General features: G+C 50.5%; 3 protein-coding genes across 3 annotated transcripts in view; 2 read left to right on the top strand and 1 right to left on the bottom strand.

Moving 5' to 3' along the window:
* The window catches only part of Majin (membrane anchored junction protein), a 34105-nt gene extending 32703 nt beyond the window's left edge, over nt 1–1402 (top strand). Inside the window, exons 10-11 of the mRNA XM_035443117.1 lie at nt 109–217; nt 1023–1402. Coding sequence (XP_035299008.1) covers nt 109–217; nt 1023–1068 — 155 coding nt within the window. The 3' untranslated portion in view covers nt 1069–1402. The remainder of the gene's footprint in view (nt 1–108; nt 218–1022) is intronic.
* Nucleotides 1403–4935: 3533 nt separating this feature from the next.
* Nucleotides 4936–5535, top strand: Gpha2 (glycoprotein hormone subunit alpha 2). Its single transcript, XM_027408512.2, has 3 exons — nt 4936–5035; nt 5162–5346; nt 5434–5535. The coding sequence occupies exons 1-3, from the start codon at nt 4936–4938 to the stop codon at nt 5533–5535; spliced, it is 387 nt and encodes a 128-aa protein (XP_027264313.1).
* Nucleotides 5536–5709: 174 nt separating this feature from the next.
* Ppp2r5b (protein phosphatase 2 regulatory subunit B'beta) lies at nt 5710–13705 on the bottom strand. The gene is made up of 14 exons (XM_027408511.2): nt 13367–13705; nt 12490–12950; nt 11621–11817; nt 10844–10945; nt 10584–10676; nt 10324–10454; nt 8928–8987; nt 8720–8828; nt 8337–8390; nt 8219–8269; nt 7989–8108; nt 7070–7197; nt 6761–6862; nt 5710–6479 (listed from the first exon to the last, which is right to left on the bottom strand). Exons 2-14 carry the CDS (start codon nt 12686–12688, stop codon nt 6332–6334), a joined length of 1494 nt encoding a protein of 497 aa, XP_027264312.1. The 5' UTR covers nt 12689–12950; nt 13367–13705; the 3' UTR covers nt 5710–6331.
* Nucleotides 13706–19465: the final 5760 nt, after the last annotated feature.

Genomic DNA, 19465 nt, shown 5'->3' with positions numbered 1-19465 from the left:
CACCTGGCTCTAAATAATTCTTGGTGTGTGAGGCTGCCCTGTGTCTCCTTTCAGATTCAAGGAGCCTATGGGCCAATCTCTTTCCCCTGCTAAATGTTTCCCTTGCAGATTCTAAGTTGGGGCATAGTTTGCCAGGGCTGGTTGTCCCTCCACTGCAGCATAGCAACCCACCACCACCCAGAGAACCAGGAGCCAGTGGCTTCTTTGGGTTTCTAAGGTAAGACAGAGTGTTTTTGCCTTCAAGCTCTAGGTCCAGTCACTTTATTGAGTCTTGGGGAGGGAGAGACTATAAAAGAAGTAGATTCTTTATTGAGATTTCTCAGTGTGTCAAAGGTAGATGGTGGGAATGAAATTGAGAACAAGGGCCCTAATTCCAAAGACCTGTGTACTATTTTTTTTTTTTGAGACAAGGTCTTAACTATGTAACCCTGACTAGCCTGCAACTCACTGTGTAGACCAGGCTGTCCTCGATCTCACAGAGATCCTCCTGCCTCTGCCTCCAGAGTGCTGGGATTAAAGATGTGTGCCACCACACCAGGTTCCTTCCTTTTGAGACAGGATCTCACTTTGTAGCCCAGGCTTATTTTGAGTTTGGGCTGCTCTGCTCTCTGCTCATTTGTGTATAGTTCTTTCCACCCTGAGATCCCCACACAAGCCTGTGTCACAAATGCGTCTTGAACAGAAACATCTGTCTTTCTTGGGTCATCCAGATGATTTGAGTCCAGAATGCTTCCACTCTCACCTCTGAATCTAGGTGTGTGTTCAGAACCCTTTTTGCAGAGAACACTGAGCAAATCTTTGTCTATCTAGAGCTTAGCCATCCTACTGCAATTCTTTTTCCTTTATTTTCCTCTTCCAGGTATAGTCTAATCTGGGTACCTTCTCAAATGCTGTTTTGGTCTTGCATTTCCATTCAGTGGTTCCCCAGAACAAAATGCCCCAGCTAATGAAGCACTAATGGGAACCAGGGAGAAGGGAAGCCACCTCATCAGTCTCACACTCCTCTGCTCTCATTCCTGCAGCACTCTCTTCCCGTTTCGGTATTTCTTCAGGAAGAGCAGTCAGTGAGTCTGCCAGGCACTGCAGCACGGTGGCTTCATCGATTGGTGGGTCGGAAGAGGACTTTCTCTTGCAGTAACTCCTCCTGAGCTATACCAAACATCCTTTGCTTTCGTTTTCTTCCTTTTTGGTTTTGGTTTTGAGACGCGCATTATTGCTAAATAGCCTAGGCTAGCTTCAAATGCTCCATCATTCTGTCTTGGGCTCCCAGTCTGTACCACCACACACCATCCTTTTCTTGTAATTCCTGGGTTATGGGGATGAGGGCCCCAGACTGAATCCTCATATGAGTTTATCCTGTTTGCCTTTTTTTTTTCCCCCATTTAAAACATTAAGGATGAGGCTGGAGAGATGGCTCAGAGACAAAAGCATTGACTGCTTTTCCATAGGCTCTGAGTTCAATTCCCAGCAACCCCATAGTTGTTCACAACCATCTATAATGAGATCTGATTCCCTCTTCTGAAGTGCAGGCAAACATGCTATAAACAGAACATGGCCCGGCAGTGGTGGTGGACGCCTTTAATCCCAGCACTCAGGAGGCAGAGGCAGGTGGATCTCAGTGAGTTTAAGGCCAGCCTAGTCTACAAAGCAAGTTTCAGGACAGACAGGGCTGTTACACAGAGAAACCCTGTCTTGAAAAGCCAAAAAAGGGCTGGAGAGATGGCTCAGAGGTTAATAGCACTGACTGCTCTTCCAGAGGACCTGAGTTCAATTCCCAGCATCCACATGGTGGCTCACAACCATCCCTTATGAGATCTGGTGCCCTCTTCTGGTGTACATATATACATGGAAGCAGAATGTTGTATACATAATAAATAAAATCTTTAAAAAAAAAAAAAAGAAAAGAAAAGCCAAAAAAAAAAAAAAGTGCATACTGCTATTGCAGAGGACCTGAGTTTGGTTCTCAGTACCCACATCAAGAAATCCACAATGACCTCTAACTCCAGTTCCATCAGAATCTGACACCCTCTTCTGGCCTCTGCAGGCATTTGCACCCCCGACACACATACACACATAATTAGAAAACAACACTAAGGTGGGTAAAGCACCTGTAGCCAAACCTAATAACCTGAGCTCAACCTCCTTGTATGTACTATGGCTTGCACATTCACACAAAATAAAATGTAATTTTAAATAAAAATTAAAAAAATAAAACACTAAGGTATGAACTCTACTGCCCGAAGGTTTAAGTCTTTTGTCTCTAGTATTTAGGAATCTAATGCCAATAATTGTTCATGATGGCTCATTGATTGAACTTGGTGAAGCAGAGCATGAGAGAGAACAGAAGCATTCATAGACCTTCTCCCAGGTCACGGGTTGTTGCTTAGTGAACCACATGGGAGCTCACCTGACCTCAGCTCTAAGGGATTCTTAGCAGGGGTCAGGGAATAAGGTCACACAAGGTTCACTGGCCTGAGTCCCACTGCTCCAAAGAAACTCTTCTTCATTTGGTTTGGCCCCAAGGGATAATGCCTCAAATGTGTAAAATGCCCCCACCTGTTTATCACTCTGGCTCCTTAATAGGAACACAAACTAGTTCATCAGGGTAACTGGAAGCCAGTGCAAGTTAGGGCTTCTAGAGAAGGCCAAGGTACCCAAGCCCTTTCTTCAACCAAAGGGCCATTTAGAGAAGCATCATAGACTTATGTGGCCTCAGAGAACCAAAAGAATAATGGATGGAAATTTAGGAAAACTCATTTTTGCTCTGAAAGATAAATCAGCATTTTAACTTTTAGTGAAGTCCAATATTAGAATAGACTGCTTGTAGATAATGAGCTTTTGCCACCTCAGGTCTTAAACAGTCTGTCACATGCCAGAAGGTTCCTTCCTAATGGGAAACCTAGGGCTAGAATGCTCAGGTCCCTCTGAGTCCCTTTGCTTGGCTGCCTCTGCCTTTGACAGAGAAAGGAAGAAGCATGATGCTCTGGGAGGGCCTGGCAATCAAGGACCTGGGACCTTAGCAGGATGACACCAGAAGGCAATCAAGGTGCAGGCATGGGAGGGTGAGCAACATGGACACCACCAGTTCCTCCCAAGTTCTGTTTCCTACCTTTGTCCTACAATCCAAGCATAATTTGACAGCTGATGCTGAAGGGCACAGCTTCAAAGCCTGGAGGCCTGTGTGCCCATATTGACTGGGACACCAGCTTACTAAGGGGCCCCTGTGACCCTTTTCTTCTCATCTGGAAAATGAGAGATAGAATATGAAAGCTCTGAGAATCCCTTGAGCTCTGGCAGACTGTTGACTGCCCTACTCTTCTGAGCCAGATCGGTGTGGTAGTGGTCTGAGAGGGGCTAACTACTGTAGCCCTTCTCCAACTTCCCCCTAAAGTTGACTAAGGCCTTTGTTATTGTGTTTTGTTTTGGCTTTTTGTTTTGTTTTTCCTCCAAGACAGTTTTTTTCTGCAGCTCTGCATTGCCTGGAACTCACTCCATAGAGCAGGCTAGCCTTGAACTCAGAGGTTTGCCTGCCTCTGCCTCCCTAGTGTGCCACCACCATCTGTCTTGTTAATTTTTTTTATGGTGCTAAAAATGGATGGAACCCAAAACCTCAAGCGGCTAGGCAAGTGCTCTGACACTGAACTACATCCACAGCCCTCAGCAAGTCACTTTATTGTCACAAGTGTCATTTAGCACCATGGATAGATAGCAGGATATTTGAGTCTGGTATCTAGTAGGTAGCCTCTCCTCTATAACCACGGCTGGACACCACAGAGATTGGGTCCAGCTCTGGTTATATGGAGCCTGGTCCCTGTTGTTCCATGGACTAAGGAGACTGTAGCTCAGAATTCACTCTGCAGCTGGCCACATGAGAAGAAAGCATTCATGGGACACTGGGAGACTGACATGGACCTAACCCTAGTCTGCCACCAAGCACAGCTTAGTGCCCCCAATGGTGGGACACCCCTTAAACAAAATAATCTTGTTCTTGGACTGGGGATGTACCTCCATTGGTTGAGTGCCTCCCTAGCATGCACAGGCCCTGGATTTGACCCCAGAACAACATAAACTGGATGTGGGGCTCATGCCTTTTATTCTAGGACTTGGAAGGTAGAGGCAGAAGGATCAGAAGTTCAAGGTTTCTTTTACTATTACTTTTCTTTTACTATTACTTTTTAGGACAATGTGAATCTCTTCTTTTCCCTATTACTTTGCAATCACTAAAAGGCAGATAGGCAACAGGACTGAGAGTAGTCATTTTTAGACAGAGAATAACTGTTCAAAGAAGAGTCCTGCCCAAGCTCACAGAGTGGGAAGAGGACCCCGCTGCACACGTCACACTCCTGAGCTTGCTTCACTCTCTCTAGTACTCTTCCCTTCTGGGGAAGGGAAATGTCAGCAGATCACTCTCTGAAGAAACCTCAGATTGTGATCCCCAGGTGGGACTGTGCTGAGGCTTCAGGCTAGGAGGAGCCTGAAAGATGATATCTAGGAAGGCGTGGCTCTAAAACCCAGGCAAATAAAAGCCTGCGGAGCCAGCACCAGTTTGGAGACCAGCAGGAGGCACTAGGAGTCTACAGCCGTCTGTTTCTGCTGGACTGGTGAGCTGCTGAAGCAGGAGACCAGGTGGAGCTGGGAAGGGCAGGAGGGTTGTGGTTAGGGCCTTTTGGCCAAAGCAGCATGTGGAGGGGGGAAGAACTTTGTACCCCAGATGGTGTGGGACATTCCAGGGAAAATCTGCACAGAAGGATGACAAGTCCCATCCAGAAATGGCTACCCTTTCAGAGTAGCCCAGGCAGAGTGGCACATCCCTACCAAAGACAGGATAGACAGCACCACCCAGGCACACCTCACTAGACAGCAGACCCAGCAGCCTGGCCTGCCAGTAGAGAGTCATGTATTCAAAGACCTCCCCTTCCACCCATTCCTTTTCAGATGCCCATGGCACCACGTGTCCTGCTCCTCTGCCTGCTGGTTCTGGCAGTCATTGAAAGCCATTGTTGGGAGGCAGCCATCCCGGGCTGCCACTTGCACTGTGAGTAACTCTGCTGGGAAGAGTGGAGTGGGGGAAAGAGCAGAGGTATCCTACTGAGTTGCAGACTGCAAGCACAGATAACTCCACCCAGGAGTCTTCACAGGCTGTTTCCTTGTCTCCTTCCAGCCTTCAATGTGACAGTGCGAAGTGGCCGCCATGGCACCTGCCAGGGCTCCCATGTAGCGCAGGCCTGTGTAGGACATTGTGAGTCTAGTGCCTTCCCTTCCCGGCACTCTGTGTTGGTGGCCAGTGGCTATCGGCACAACATCACCTCTGTCTCTCAGTGCTGTACCATTAGCAGTCTAAAAAAGGTGAGGGGCCTGGGCCTGATGGGGGCACAAAGGTGGGGACCCAGGATGGGAAGGAATAGGAACAAACTCGGGTTCCTCCTCCAACAGGTAAAGGTGTGGCTGAGCTGCATGGGGAACCAGCGGGGGGAACTTGAGATCTTTACCGCCAGAGCCTGCCAGTGTGATATGTGCCGTCTCTCCCGCTACTAGTCCCTGCCTGAAGGGCTCAGGCCCAGGTCCTGCCACTGATATGCTATAGGATCTCTCAAATGAGGGGGCTACTTCAGTTCTGACCCTCTTTAGAGTTAGTGAAGATGCCTAGCATTCTAAGCAGTCTCTTTGCTACACTGTCCTTCACTCCTGTCCTCAATAAAGCAAGCAATGCTGAGTTTCGCTCTTTATTAAGTCTGCCCCTAGCCAGGGGAAGGAAGCAGACTGTGATTACTGTAACCCCCCCCTCACCCCAGGACAATGTGAATCTCTTCTTGCCTGTGCCCTCACCCCTCCCCCTGCCCAATAAATAAAAGGGGACAAGGAAGTACAGGGCAAGGGAGAGGAGAGGAGAGGAGAGTGTCCCTGGACAGTGTCTTGTTGAGGGTGAGCTGGGCAGAATAAATAGACTGTGCCCCCATGGTGGGGATGAGGAAGGCCCTGACCAGGCTGAGGCAGGCCAGGTCAGGTGCCGAGGGTCCATGCCCCAGGCCAGGAGCAGGGATGAGAGCCCAACTGTATTAGGGCAGGGGAGGATCCCTGATGGCAGCTTCCCAGTGGCATACTTGCCCTGGTCTAGTCTTGCCAGAATCTTGCCACAAAGGCCTGAGAGTTCTGCTGCCAAGACTACCATCTTGCGTTCTTGTCTCCCCCCATGAAAGCTGTTCCCATGGGGCTGGCAGGGAGTCTAGAACCACTCTGACAAGGCCACGGGGAGTCGTGGGCCTCACTGGGCCCCTGGGCAGAAGGGATGGAGGGGCTGATAGCTCTGGGTTTAGCTTCTCCCCTTCTTTGTCTAGCTCTGACCCCCACTGGCAGCCACCTGGGGTGTAGGCTGAGGGACGGGGGCTTCCTTGTCCCCTTGGGTCCCCTGTAGCCGGCGTAGCTGCAGCTCTTCCAAACCTCTCCATAGCTCTTGACGTTCCTGGGCCTTCTGCTGCTCCCTGGGAAGAGAGAGTGAGCCAGCTCTTCCTTTCTCAGCTACCAACAATCTAACCTCCCTCACCACCACCCCACTGTAAAGTGACTAGGACTCCATGGGATGCCTTGGCTTAGAGGAGAGGGGAAGGGAGGGGAGGAAAAAGTGGGCTGTGAGCTGCTGTGACTGAGGCACTGGTACAAGAGAACCAGAGTAGTCAGTGGGCAGCCCCTGCTGGAAATGGGGTGAAGCTGACCACACCAGGATGGGTCCTCTTCATACTCCTGCAGCCTCCCCAGTACTCACTGCTGCTTCTCCAGCTTGTAGGAAGCTGTAAGCTCATCGAACAGCTTCCCATTCATCTCCATGAAAGTCTTGAGCACATTGTAGATCAGCGATACGATGGTTCTGGCATAGTCAAGGAGAGGTAGGTGTTAAGGAGATTAATAAAATACCATTCTGCTCATCCCTGATCCCTGCACACTGCCATTTCCTTGCCCTTTTACCACCCTTTGATATCCTGACATTTGCTCTCTGTCCATCTAGGAGTGGCCCTAGGGGCTGGACTGACTGTGGTGCCTGTCTCCAAGGGTTGCACAAAGCTTGGGCACTCACTGATTCCAGTGCTCCTTGGATACTTGGTAGAGGGTCCCAAATACCGCAGGCAGCACAGTGTGGCAGTTGTCCTCAATGAGGCTCAGGATGTACTCATTATTCCAGAAATACAGAGCCCGCTCTGCAACCTGGGCAGGTGAAGCAGTAGAGAGGGCCTGGCAGTTGTTTTCGTGTATACAAGGTCTTATTTTTTCACCCATACCCCAAAACCCAGGTCCTCTGACCTCCACACCCCATCCAGGGCTTATGTGACCCACTGGAGAAAACAAATGGGGGTGAGAGAAAGCCCCAACTTCACAGTCAATACAGGCAATCTGACCCCTCCAGAGCCCACTGCACGTGTGCAGCCTTGGGGAGACATCCAGCTCCTCAGCCTCAGCTGTCTGCCTGTGAATGGGGCTAAGAATACCCATGTCCACCAGCTGTTGTCAGAATGAAACGAGTTCCTGTACTTCAAGGTGTTTTAAAAGTGAAATATCAGAGCCATCATGAGGAAGAGTAGGAGTGAGTGTAGACTAGCATGGGGAACCCAGCCTTCTAGCCAGAAAGTGGGACCACTGAAGTCTCAGGTTACCAAGGAAAGAAGAAAGGGGCTAACAATCCTGTGGCCTACTGTGTGTCAGTCTCCCTGATGTGTTCACTATGTGTTCGTGTTCTTGTCACTACACTATGAAGAGACCATTATTAGCCCATTTTATAGTTAAGGAAACCCACTTAGACTCAGAGAAGTGATTCCTCCAAGGCCTCTCAGCCAGTGGGATACAGATCTGAGGTTTGACCCTAGGTCTCATGATCCCAAGCCAGCCCTTCCCTGTTATCAGGTCTAGGGCTGGAAGAGAAGCTGAGGGGAGAGGGGACTATGTTAGGCCAACTTTGAAACTTTGCCTCTGCCCTGACCCCACCTGCCTTTGTCACACACCTGGAAATGGGGGCTGGAGACACAGCGAGCCACCTGCTTGAAGAGGGGCTCCTGGATCTTCACAAACTGGGAAGGCTCGATGACATCCAGAATCTCTTCCATCTCACCCAGGAACATCACCTGGGGAGAGGGCAGAGCAGCAGCTCACATTCCCCTAAAGCAGGAACCTGCTTGCCTTCCAGAAGCTGAGCCCTCCCACCCACTCTCAGGGTTGTGAGAGCCCTTCATACCTCCTTCTGGGTGCAGGTTTTAGGCCAGTATTTGAGGAGCCCCCGGATAACCTGTAGGGTGGAGGAGGAGTCAGACCCCCAGAGTGAGGGGGGCCCACCTTCCCTCCAAGGTACTCACATGCTCTGTCAAGGTGGCATCCTTCTCCAGGAACTGCACCACACAGTATGCCAGCTGCAGGACCAGGATGGAAAGAAGGAGCCAAGGTCAGGAAGGGACAGGAGCCAAGAACTAGCTACTCGGGACAGCGTGCCAGGCATCTGCTCATTACTGCCTTCACACTCTTGTTCACTGAGCATTTGCGGCTGCTTTGGACTTAAAGACACCAAGCTCCTGAGTGCTGAGCAGCACAGTTAGTGCCTGAGGTCAGGTCTCAGGTAGAGGAGACTGAATTAGTAGAGACTCAGGTAAGATAGGATACAAGTGTCAGTCTGACTTCCTAGCCCCACAGGCAGCCCTGAGTGTCAGCAGCCCCTGCTACTGCAGGACCAGGTTTGGCTCACCTGGGCATGAAAAACAGACAGCGACTTAACAGAGTGCAAGGGGATCAGGACTCGAACCAGGAACTGCTTGTGCTCAGTCTTCAGGGGCAGCGCAAAGCCATTGATGATGCTTTGGAGTGGACAGAAGAGAGGAGGAGGGCTCAGCCAATCAGGCCCCCAGGCTCTCCTACTAGAAACCCCAGCTCTAGCCAAAGCTAAGGAGAATTACCTTCCTAAGATCTCCAGCAGCTCAGCCACACCGTTGAAGTGCTCCAGCTCATAGATGAACCTGCAGGAGAAGAGAAGAATATGGAGGGTGGGAGCATTGGGACAGGTCCAGCTTTCTCTCCATCAGCCTTCCTGCCAGCCACCCTGACTCACCCTGCACAGCTGTCCAATTTTCCCCAACCCACAGGAGTGCTCCCTTCCTGATGCCCCAAAAGAGGCCCCACTGAGTCCACACCCACAGGCAAAATGTCTTTCCCAGCCCAGCCACCTCTGCCGCTGTCAGTCCCAGCTCTCAGCCTCTCTTCCATGAGACAGCCCAGCTCATTTCTTCCAGTTGCTAGCACTCACCTGATGCCCAGCCAGCCAGCAGGCACCCAGCCTAGGAACTTCAACCTTCATGCAGTTAACCAAAGCAACAACAAACACCTCTACCCTGCACTATAATCTCCAAAATCCCTCTGGGAGACAGGACATATGAAAGCCATTACAGAGGTGCAGTTGAAACTATCTAAAGGCTACTTGCCTCAAAGTTAATAAGGGGGGAAGCTAATGGACTCTGAGCTCCTAGAGAACATGGGTCATGTCGTCTCTATTTTATCACTAGAAACAATGGCTAATGTTTCAGAGGCTCCACCTCAGGCCAGGAGCTATGCCAGGTGCTTCATCTGGAGAATGAACCCACATTAGCACGGGCAGTGAGCCCACTTCAAAGAATGAAGCAAGCCGAGAATCTCAAGGACTTGCCCAAGTTCACCCAAATACTTGAGCCAAACTCAAATACACAACCATAGTCTCAACCACAAGATCCCAATGCCCCGTGGACATAGCTGGTGCTCAGCACATGTTTGTAGAAAGCCTGATAAGAATCAGAAGATCTGGGGCTGGAGAGATGGCTCAGAGGTTAAGAGCACAGGCTGTTCTTCCAGAGGTCCTGAGTTCAATTCCCAGCAGCCACGTGGTGGCTCACAGTCATCCGTAATGAGATTTTGGCCTGTAGGCATACATACAGACAGAACACTGTATACAAAATAAATAAATCTTAAAAAAAAAAAAAAAAGGAGTTTGAGACCAGCCTGGTCTACAAGAGCTAGTTCCAGGACAGGCTCCAAAGCTACACAGGGAAAGAATCAGAAGATCTACATTTTCCATTCCACTGGGCTGCCCTAGTCCCTCTAAACTACTTAACTGGCCTCAATTTTCCTTGGCCTTTATTTGCTCATCTGTAAAATGGAAATAAAACTCATTCTCTGCTGACTTCACAGGCTTTGTATAATCAATACTAGATTGCAGAGACAGAACTTGCTAAACATACAGCCCACACAGCCTGCTAGTCCCAGCAGGTCCCTTCTTCCCTGTCTCCCTCCCAGGTCTCTGCTGAGCAGGCAGCAGCCACGCACCGGAGGAAGATGTGGTTGCACTGTTTTCGGATATAGGCCCGGAGACCCAGGAACTTGCCGTACACCCGATGCAAGATGGTCTTGAGGTACTCACGTTCCCGAGGGTCCTCGCTGTCAAATAGCTCCAGGAGCTGTAGGACCCAAGGTTAGGGTAAATAAGGCCAGAAGTCAACCCCCGTTTTCTCTCATCCTACCCCCATGTTCCCCAGATAGCCTGTGCCTGCCTCGTGGTACCACCCAGCCTGGGCTCCCCAAATCACCATCAGGACAAACTTTTGATCCACATATCTCTTGGCCACAGAGGGCTGGAAGTCTGGACTCTCCAAGAAACGAAGGAAAAACTCATACACCAGCTGGGGGTGGAAGACAGATCAAAAGGTGAGTTTAGTTACAGCCCCACCCACTTCCCTTACCCTGAAGCTCTCAACCAACAGTCAGAATCTCTACAAACTCTCCCACAGCCCTCCACTCTCCTCTGAAGTGCAGACCCCTGTCCCCCCCCCCCCCCAGTGCCACACACCTGTAGATGTGGCCATGAAGGCTCGAGGTTGGGCTCATCCTCTTCAGGGTCAAATTCAGGGTTCTCACTGGGTGGCAGGGTCCGAAAGATATTTACTGATATCTAGCGGGGCACAGGCAGGGTTCTTTTAAGGATGAGACCTCGAGGCACAAGTTTGGGGAACTCTCAAAGTTCTCCATATCCCAGGCAGGCAATGACCTTGTGACCATCCTGCCTCAGCTGCCTAAGTAGCTAGGATTATAGGCATGCAACACCAGGCCAAGCACTTTCCAAGTACACTGGGTACATGGGGCTTGAACCTGAGGCTTTGCACTGAGTTTTACCACCAGCCCTTTCCTCATCCAGTTCTCCTGGAGTGACCTACTCCCCAGCAAGCAACCTAATCCTCTGGGTAATCTCTACCTAAACACCAGGTTCATGAAAGCCCAGAGCCAGGGGCTGGGGACCCAAAGGTGACTTGACATCTCCCTAGGTGGATGTGATTCAGTGGCAATGGTAAAACTGAAATAGTGAAGTTCCCAGGCATTTGGGGCTAAAGAGTTTCTAGCTCAGATAAACTCTTGAGAGAGGGTTTCAGAGAATAGCCCATGCCTGAGTCAGGCCATGGACAACAGGGAGAGGAAATCCTGAGTGGGTTCTGGGCAGCAGTGTGGAGCTCAGTGAAAATGGAAGCATGGTCCCTGAGGCCAAGCTGAAGAGCATACATTAATTCTTCCCACAGGGGGCCTAGAGTAGAGTAATAGGATTCTTGTCCCCTGAGCTGAGCACAGTGCTTACCATGCGGATGATATCTGGGTAGACAGGCTCGATGAGGACACCCCGGGTGCTCCCCACACATTCCACCAGTTCATTGAGGGCTGCACGCTTCACCTCCTTCCCCTTGAGGTCAGCCACACAGTCCAAGAAGTCAAACATCACCCCGCATTGGGCCAGCTTCCGGCTCAGCAACTCATGCAACTCAGAAGCTGGCACATCTGAGGGGAGGGACCAGGAGACTGAGACTGGACCACAGCTGCCAGGACTCTGCACAGGGGAGTCTCCTCATCCCTCAGGCTGACTTTCCAGGTAGCTTTAACTGCTCCCATCCAGGGTACTCTGGTATACCTAGCAAACAATTCTAGTCCCATCTTTCACTCCTGGGAGGTTGGGGGTAGGAAGGTGGCTCTCCTTTCTAATCCAGGACCAGAGACCTCCTAATTTTAAAGCAAGACCACAAACTCTGGATATACAGTCATTCCCCCAAACAGCCACTGCCTCACTCCTAGGTGGCACAGGGATTTATGAGCCAGAAGTAGAAAGCGGGGCAGGAGTAAGGTTGGGGGGATGTGATGATCACAGGGAATCATGCCAAGGACCTATCCCAAGAGCTAGGCAGCTGGCTGGGCTGATAGGAGCCTCCTGAAATGTAGGCTGCGCGCCCCACCCTTGGCCCTTGCCTGCCCCTGGCACCACTTCCAGATGCCCCACCTCCAGAGATGACAGGCCAGTCAGGCCATGCGTCAGCAGAGGGCTGGAGGCTGGGGTCAGTTCCAATGGAGTTCCTAGCCTAAAAGGGTATCCAGATTCCACCTGATAGTTGTTTCTCCCTCTGTCCTCCCCTCGATATCTTCTAGGCTCAGGTACCTTGGCAGGTGGCAACAGCTCACCTTTGAGCAGGGGCAGTGGAGTGAGCTCTTGCTGGTTGCTCTGGTAGCGAAACTGAGAAGAACTGTGTGAGCGTCGGGGCCGAGCCCTGCGGAGGGACCGGCGGGAGAAGCCGTCCACCTTGTCTGGTGGTGGCACTGGAGACAGCCCTGGGGAGGAGGGGCTTGTGGGGGTGCTCGCTGGGGGCAGCTTCGTCTCCATGGCCAGTGGGCAGCAATCAACCTTTCAGAGCCCAGGGGGCTCCTTGTAGGTCTGGAGGAAGCTGAGTGAGGCCACAAAAACTAACTGGGACCCATCCTGACCAGCGTGTTGAGGGGGACACAACCACAGTCCTGACCCCCCCAGGGCCTCTGGCAACTGCCCAGTCCTGGGGGGGCAGGCAAGGTAGAAAGGCAATGGCTCAGGTCTTTCCTGGGGGTCCAGAAGAGTCGAGTCAGGGGTCAGGGTTCCCACGCAGGCTCTTCTAAGAAGTCAGGTTACAAAGGTCAGCAGGAGAGAGAGCAGGTGGGTTTTTTTTTTTTCTTCCAGAGACGGCCCGTGTGCTGCAGCTACTCTCTCAGTTCTTTTCCCTTATCCCCTTGCTAGACCCCCAAACAAGGATACAGTCATGTCCCTCCCTTCTTCCAGACCTAAGCTCTAAAGTAGCCCCTCCCCAAATACGGCCTATGGCTTCTACTCAGGACAGGGACTCTGTTTAGCATCTCCAGCTTCTTACAGCAGTGGGACGCTCCTGCTCCACAAATGCCTCCCGTCCCGGTGCACTCATACAGAAATGAGGGTCCTGTTCTCATGCACCCCCTTTCAGACCCTAGGATCCCTCCATGCATCCCGCTCCTCCTGATCCCCAAACCTCATGGTGGTAGGAGGGTGCACACTCACTTCTCAGAAACCCAGACTTTGGTCGCTGACCCCTAGAGGCTGACTCGGAGGAGGGGGCGGCGGTTCAAGGGTCCTTAGCGGCGATTTCGCCGCTCGGGGCGCTGGGGCTGGGCGGCGGCGCTCCTGGGTTCGCTCCCGGGCTCTGGGGGTGCTGGAGCATGCCCCCAGCTCAGCCCCAGAAGGGGCCGGGCGCTCGGCGGGCTCTGGGCTGAACCCCAGCAGCACGCGATCCTCCGCAGCTATCTCGGGACTCAGACCCGCGCGATGCAGCGCAGCGGGAGCCCCGGCTCGCTGCGCACCGGCACCCGCCGCCCAGCTGCTCAGGATGACATCAAGTCACCTCCCCCCTCCCGGCCCGCACCTCCCCTCCTGGGGGGGGCTGCGTCAGGGAGGCCTTGGGGCCGCTGGGAAATGTAGTCCGCACCCTGCTTAAAGGGCGAGACCAGACCTCACGGAGACAGACTCCGCAATCCCGGGCAAAGCTGAGACTTTTAAAACCTGCAAGCAGAGTGCACTGGACGGACTATATCCAGCTCAGAGGTGGAGTCCCGGATTCTGCAAGGGACACTGTGTAGGGAAAGAAGAGGACTCGTGGTTGGAACCTGCTAATACCAGAACTGTGGCAGGACAGAGGCCTAGCATGATGTGCCAGGCCCACAATTTGGTCTGGGCCATCAGTGCTTCGAGATAACCCCAAAGGAGCTCCATACTCGGCATAGAACGAAACCGGATACTTCCAAAACCCTTTGAATCCGGCATTAGAATGGTTAATAATCTTCTTTACTTTAGCGCCTGCTGGGAGGGGTGTGGTTCACTAGAGCGTTATGGGAAATGTAGTCCATCCTTCTGGCCTGCAGTGCCCCTCCTGTCACTTGCTGTGGTGACATCATAGTCTGTAGTTTAAAGGGCCAGCCCTGGGATGGCAAAGCATAAATAAGGGCAGAAGGTACTACCCTGGAGTTGCTCCCACCCTAAGGCAACCGGACCTCCCACCTCCTCCGGCTCCCGGTCCTGGAGTGTGGAGCCTTCCTGATAAAAACCCCATTGCTAGGTATCCAAGGCTCAACTGTATTCCAGGAGTTTGGCATTCTGGGCAAAAGTTCTCAGCCTTCAATCCTGGGCCCCCTTCATAGCACCTGGACTCCAACACTTTTTCCCCCACAATGACTGTGAGAGCTTCACCCCGGAGTTTTGTCTGGGTGACTGATTGGTTCATGTTGAGCAGCAGGGAAGAGCAATGAGCCTGGACAATGAAGTCGGGGGAACTGGGTTGCTTTTTTGGCCCCACACAGCTTTGGGCCATGATGATTACTTAGTGCTGCAGAAGAAGCCTGTGTACACAAGAGGTGCCCACCTATAGAGTAACGGAGAGCAGAGGCCTGGGTCAAGAATCACCGCTCAGGCCGGGCGTTGGTGGCGCACGCCTTTAATCCCAGCACTCGGGAGGCAGAGGCAGGTGGATCTCTGTGAGTTCGAGATCAGCCTGGTCTACAAGAGCTAGTTCCAGGACAGCCTCCAAAGTCGCAGAGAAACCCGGTCGCAAAAAACAAAAAAAAAAAAAAAAAAAAAAAAAAAAAAAGAATCACTGCTCAGTTGGGCTACAATCTAGGACTACATCAGTGGAGATCCAGCCAGTACTTCCTTTGCTCTAAACTGCTACCTGGCCCGCCTCCGAGGTTTCAGAATAGCACTTTCTTCCTCTTGCTCCTAATAAGTTGGGGAAGCCAGATCCACACACACAGCCTCTTACTGCCAGCCCAGGACCCAGGGCCCAGATAGGAGGGCATTTGTCCATGGTGGCATTCTATCTTCCAAAGCAGGGCCAGGCACCAGTTGGCTTCCATGCCTTCCACAGGTGTGTTCTTCAGGCTCAGATGACTGAGACAGACTGACCACGGAAGTCAGGGCCCTAAACAAGGCAGTAGTAAAACTAGTGGAAGATGTGATTGAGGATTCTTTGGGTTTTGTTTGTTTGTTTGGTTGGTTGGTTTTTCAAAACAGGGTTTTTCAGGTTGGAGAGATGGCTCAGAGGTTAAGAGCACCAACTGCTCTTCCAGAGGTCCTGAGTTCAATTCCCAGCAAACACATGGTGGCTCACAACCATCCATTATGGGATCTGGTGCCCTCTTCTGGAGCACAGATATACATGGAAGCAGAATGTTGTATACATAATAAATACATAAAATCTTTAAGAACAAACAAAAAACAAAAAACAGGGTTTCTTTGTGTATGTAGCTTTGTAGACCAGGCTGGCCTGGAACTCAGAGATCCATCTGTCTCTGCCTCCTGAGTGCTGGGATCAAAGGTGTGCGCCACCAACGCCCAGCCTCTTTTAAAACTCTTATTCTTAGCAAAGTTTCATTATATTCATTTCTATCTCTTTGTGTGTGCTGTGTCTGTGTTATCATAGCTGGCCTGGAACTCACTGCTTAGAATTTGTGGGTGATCCTTTTACATTTTGGCTGTTCTTTATAATTTTGCGACAAGGTCTCACTGTGCAGGCTGTAACTCATTATGCAGACAAAGCTGGCCTCGAACTTACAGAGATCTGTCTGCTTCTGCCTCCTGAGTCCTGAGATTAAAGGTGTATGCCACCATGCCCTGCACATGCTCAAATTATTTGTTTATTTTGAAATAGGAAAGGTATCTCTATGTAGCTCTGGCTTTCCTGGAACTCACTATGTAAGCCAGGCCAGCCTGGAATCCACAGAGCCCCACCTGCTTCTCCTTCCTGAGTACTAGGATCAAAGGCATAGGACAATCAGTTTGGGTTTTTCACTCTGTAGCTCAGGCTGGCCTTGAATTTACAGCCATCCTCTTTCTTTCCCAATTTCTAGGATTGCAGGTGTGAACTATTTCACCTGTTCTATTATTAACAGTTAATTTTTTTTTCAAGAAATGGTCTCAGATAGCCCAGACTTGCCTTAGCCTTGTTATGTTGCAAAGGGTTGGTTGTCTTGAACTTCTGACCCTTCTGCCTCTACCTCCCAGGGCTGGGATTACAAATTTGGCATCACTATGTCCACATTATGTAATGATGGGGATCAAACCCAGGGCTTCATGCATGCTAAGCAAGTGCTCTACCAACTGAACTACATTCCTAGCCTGAACTTTGTCCACCTGTTACTACTACAGCTGCTCAGGCCTGTCAAGAATGGATAGATGTCTTGATTCATTCTACAAATATTTTCAAATGGCTACCCCCATTGATCTGTCTCTTTGAATGGGGCCTTTACAGAGTTTCCCAATTCTCTTGGATGCTCTTTGAAACCCCTTCCACATAATGAGCTGCCCTGGTGCCATTCTAACATAAAGGTGGAGGGTATTAACATAAGAAAGGTCTGGTGGGCTGGGCATCCGTGGCTCACGCCTTTAATCCCAGCACTCTGGAGGCGGAGGCAGGCAGATCTCTGTGAGTTCGAGGCCAGCCTGGTATATAAAGTGAATTCCAGGATAGGTTCCAAAGCCACACAGAGAAACCCTGTCCCCCCAAAAAAAAAAATTAAAAGAAGGGGGCCTGGTGGTGGTGGTGGTGGTGGTGGCAGCGCACACCTTTAATCCCAACATTTGGGAAACAAAGGCAGGTGGATCTCTGTAAATTTGAGGCCAGCCTGGTCTACAGAGTGAGTTCCAGGACAGCCAGGACTGTTACACAGAGAGACCCTGTCTCAGAAAAAGAAAAGAAAAAGAAAGGCTAATCAGGAGATACAGCTCAGTGGGAGTGTTTGTTTAGTGTGTACAAGGACCTGGGTTCAATTCCCAGTAGAAAAAAAAAAAAAACAGATAAGTAAAATGAAACATCTCAATGTTGAGCCTGATGAAGCATGCCTGAAAGCACACATCAAAGGCAGCAGAGGAGATTAGGAGTTCAAGGCCAGCCTTGACTACACATTTGAGACCAGCTCTAGCTGTGAGACCTGGTCTTAAAGCTCAGAAATTAATAACTTGCCAAGGCTACCAAGAACTGAGAGGAAGCCAGGTTTCTGTCACAGGCTAGGACTTTTGCTCATGCTTGCTTCTAGAAAGTTTGTTTTTTTCCAAGACAGGGTTTCTCTGTGTAGCCCTGGCTGTCTTGGAACTCGCTCTGTAGACTAGGTTGCCATCCAATTCAGAGATCCACCTGCCTCTGCCTCCCTAATGCTGGGATTAAAGTTGTGCACCACCATTCCTGGTTCGTTAGTTTTTAAGAAAGTGTCTCCCACAGCCCAGACTAACCTGGAGGTGGTCTAGAGGAGGATGGCCTTGAACATCTGAATCTCCTGCCCTCATCTCTCAAACTCTGGGATTATTGAGTTGTAAGGCAGCACACCCAGTTTATGCGGTGTGGACCCAGGAAAGGCTACATACCTGCTAGGCAAGGCCTGCTGCAGCCACAATTCCCAGTAGAAAAAAAAAAAAAAAACAAATAGATCAAGCCTTTGTGAGACTCCGTCAAGCTGAATTTTAGCACTATTCTGAGAACCAAACTCTCTCAAAGCTAGAACAGAATCACAATTACTCATGGTCGTCTTTATGTCTCTCATTATAGAAAAGGTTCGGTGGCCAACTCCATAGAAGGGAGGTGGGAAAACTTTTACTGAAAATGATCAGAAGATACATATTTTAGGTTTTGTAGGTCCCTGACCCAATCTCAATTCCCAAACTCTGCCTCTGTATTAGGAAAGCAGCCTAGACTCCATTTAGTAAGTGAGTTTGAAAGACCCCCAGAAGCTCAGGCCCCCAGGATCTCAGCCCAGGACCTCGGTCACCCCAATCACCAGGCAGAGGTGAAAGCTTGATGCAAACTGCATGAGGCTTTATTATAGTTGTTTAAAGAGCTAACCCTATGTTAGCTTGGGTATTTCATCCACCTACCATGGCGGATGACTAGAAAGTCAGCTCAAAGCGGCTGCATAGGACATCTTAGAGGACAGCGTAAGGGGAGTGTCTAGGAGTACGCACAGGCTCAGGATTGGTGTACCTCCAGGCCTGGAGGGTTTGCCCTGTGTTGATTGGTCAATTGGTTGTTATGGCCCATAGGCCCTCTCAGGGTGGTTGCTCTGTGCGTCATTGCTGTGTGCTTGTCCGTAAAACACACCCAGAGCCGTAAAGCATAGCACCACCAGCTAACTTCTGATTGGTTCCTTGCCATGAGACAGGCATCTGACCTCTTAGTGACCAAGGCAAGGTCATGGCAAGCACGTGTTACTGTCATGGCTGCTGAAATGGGGAGCTGGTCCCTTCAAGTTAGCCTGTGCTCACCAATAGTGTATGAGCACCAAAGTGAATTTTGAGAGACATTTTTTTCCACATCATGAACTGTTATTTTCCGTTCCATTTCTCCCCAACCATTTAAGAACAGAACAGTTCAAGAGGCAGGAGGATCATCCCTCACACGTTTGAGACCAGCCTCATCTATTTGGTGAACTCCACACCAGCCAGTAATACACAGTGAGACCTAGTCTCAAAACAAGAATGAGGAAACAACAAGGAAACAAAAGCTTCCAAATCATTTTTAGCCTCCAGGCTGCAGGAAACAGCAGCTCCCTGCTTTGGAGAAGTTGAATTATTGATTTTAGGATTAGAAATATGAAAAGCCATTATTTCAGAGAGGGCCCCTAAAGGGAGGTCCTTTAACCCCCTGCTGTGCATTCCTCTGTAAGGGGGGGGCAACATACCTTCCTAGTGATGGGCTGAGCAACCTTCCTAATTCTATTTTCTAGCCCTTGAAATGGTAGCAACAGTAAATTGAATGAAAATGAACACACGACCACTCCAAGGTATGGTTGAGGAGACGGTTTTTATTGTATATATGAGGAAGAGAGCAGCCCAGAGGTATCTGGAGGAGTTCAGAGCAGGGAGAGAAAGTAGACTGACCGAACCTGGCCCTGAGAGAAGAGGGAAGGGAGGGGAAAGGGAGGGGAACCAAGAGGGCAAAGTGGCCAAAAAGGCAGGGTTATATAGGAATCAGAAGCTGGGGGAGGGGAAGCGAAGCCCCTGGGCTGGAGAGGTTTAGGGGACGGGGTATGCCAGCCAGGGTGATTCTGTAATGTAACCCGTGCTTGTGAGTACGGACTGAGGGAACCTGGAGGCCGACATAGTCCTTGATATGTTATTAGG

The sequence above is a fragment of the Cricetulus griseus genome, chromosome 3 (assembly GCF_003668045.3).
Source record: "Cricetulus griseus strain 17A/GY chromosome 3, alternate assembly CriGri-PICRH-1.0, whole genome shotgun sequence".
NCBI classification, from domain to species: domain Eukaryota; kingdom Metazoa; phylum Chordata; class Mammalia; order Rodentia; family Cricetidae; genus Cricetulus; species Cricetulus griseus.
The sequence above is the reverse complement of the archived record's forward strand: the minus strand, read 5'-3'. Positions and strand labels throughout refer to the sequence as shown.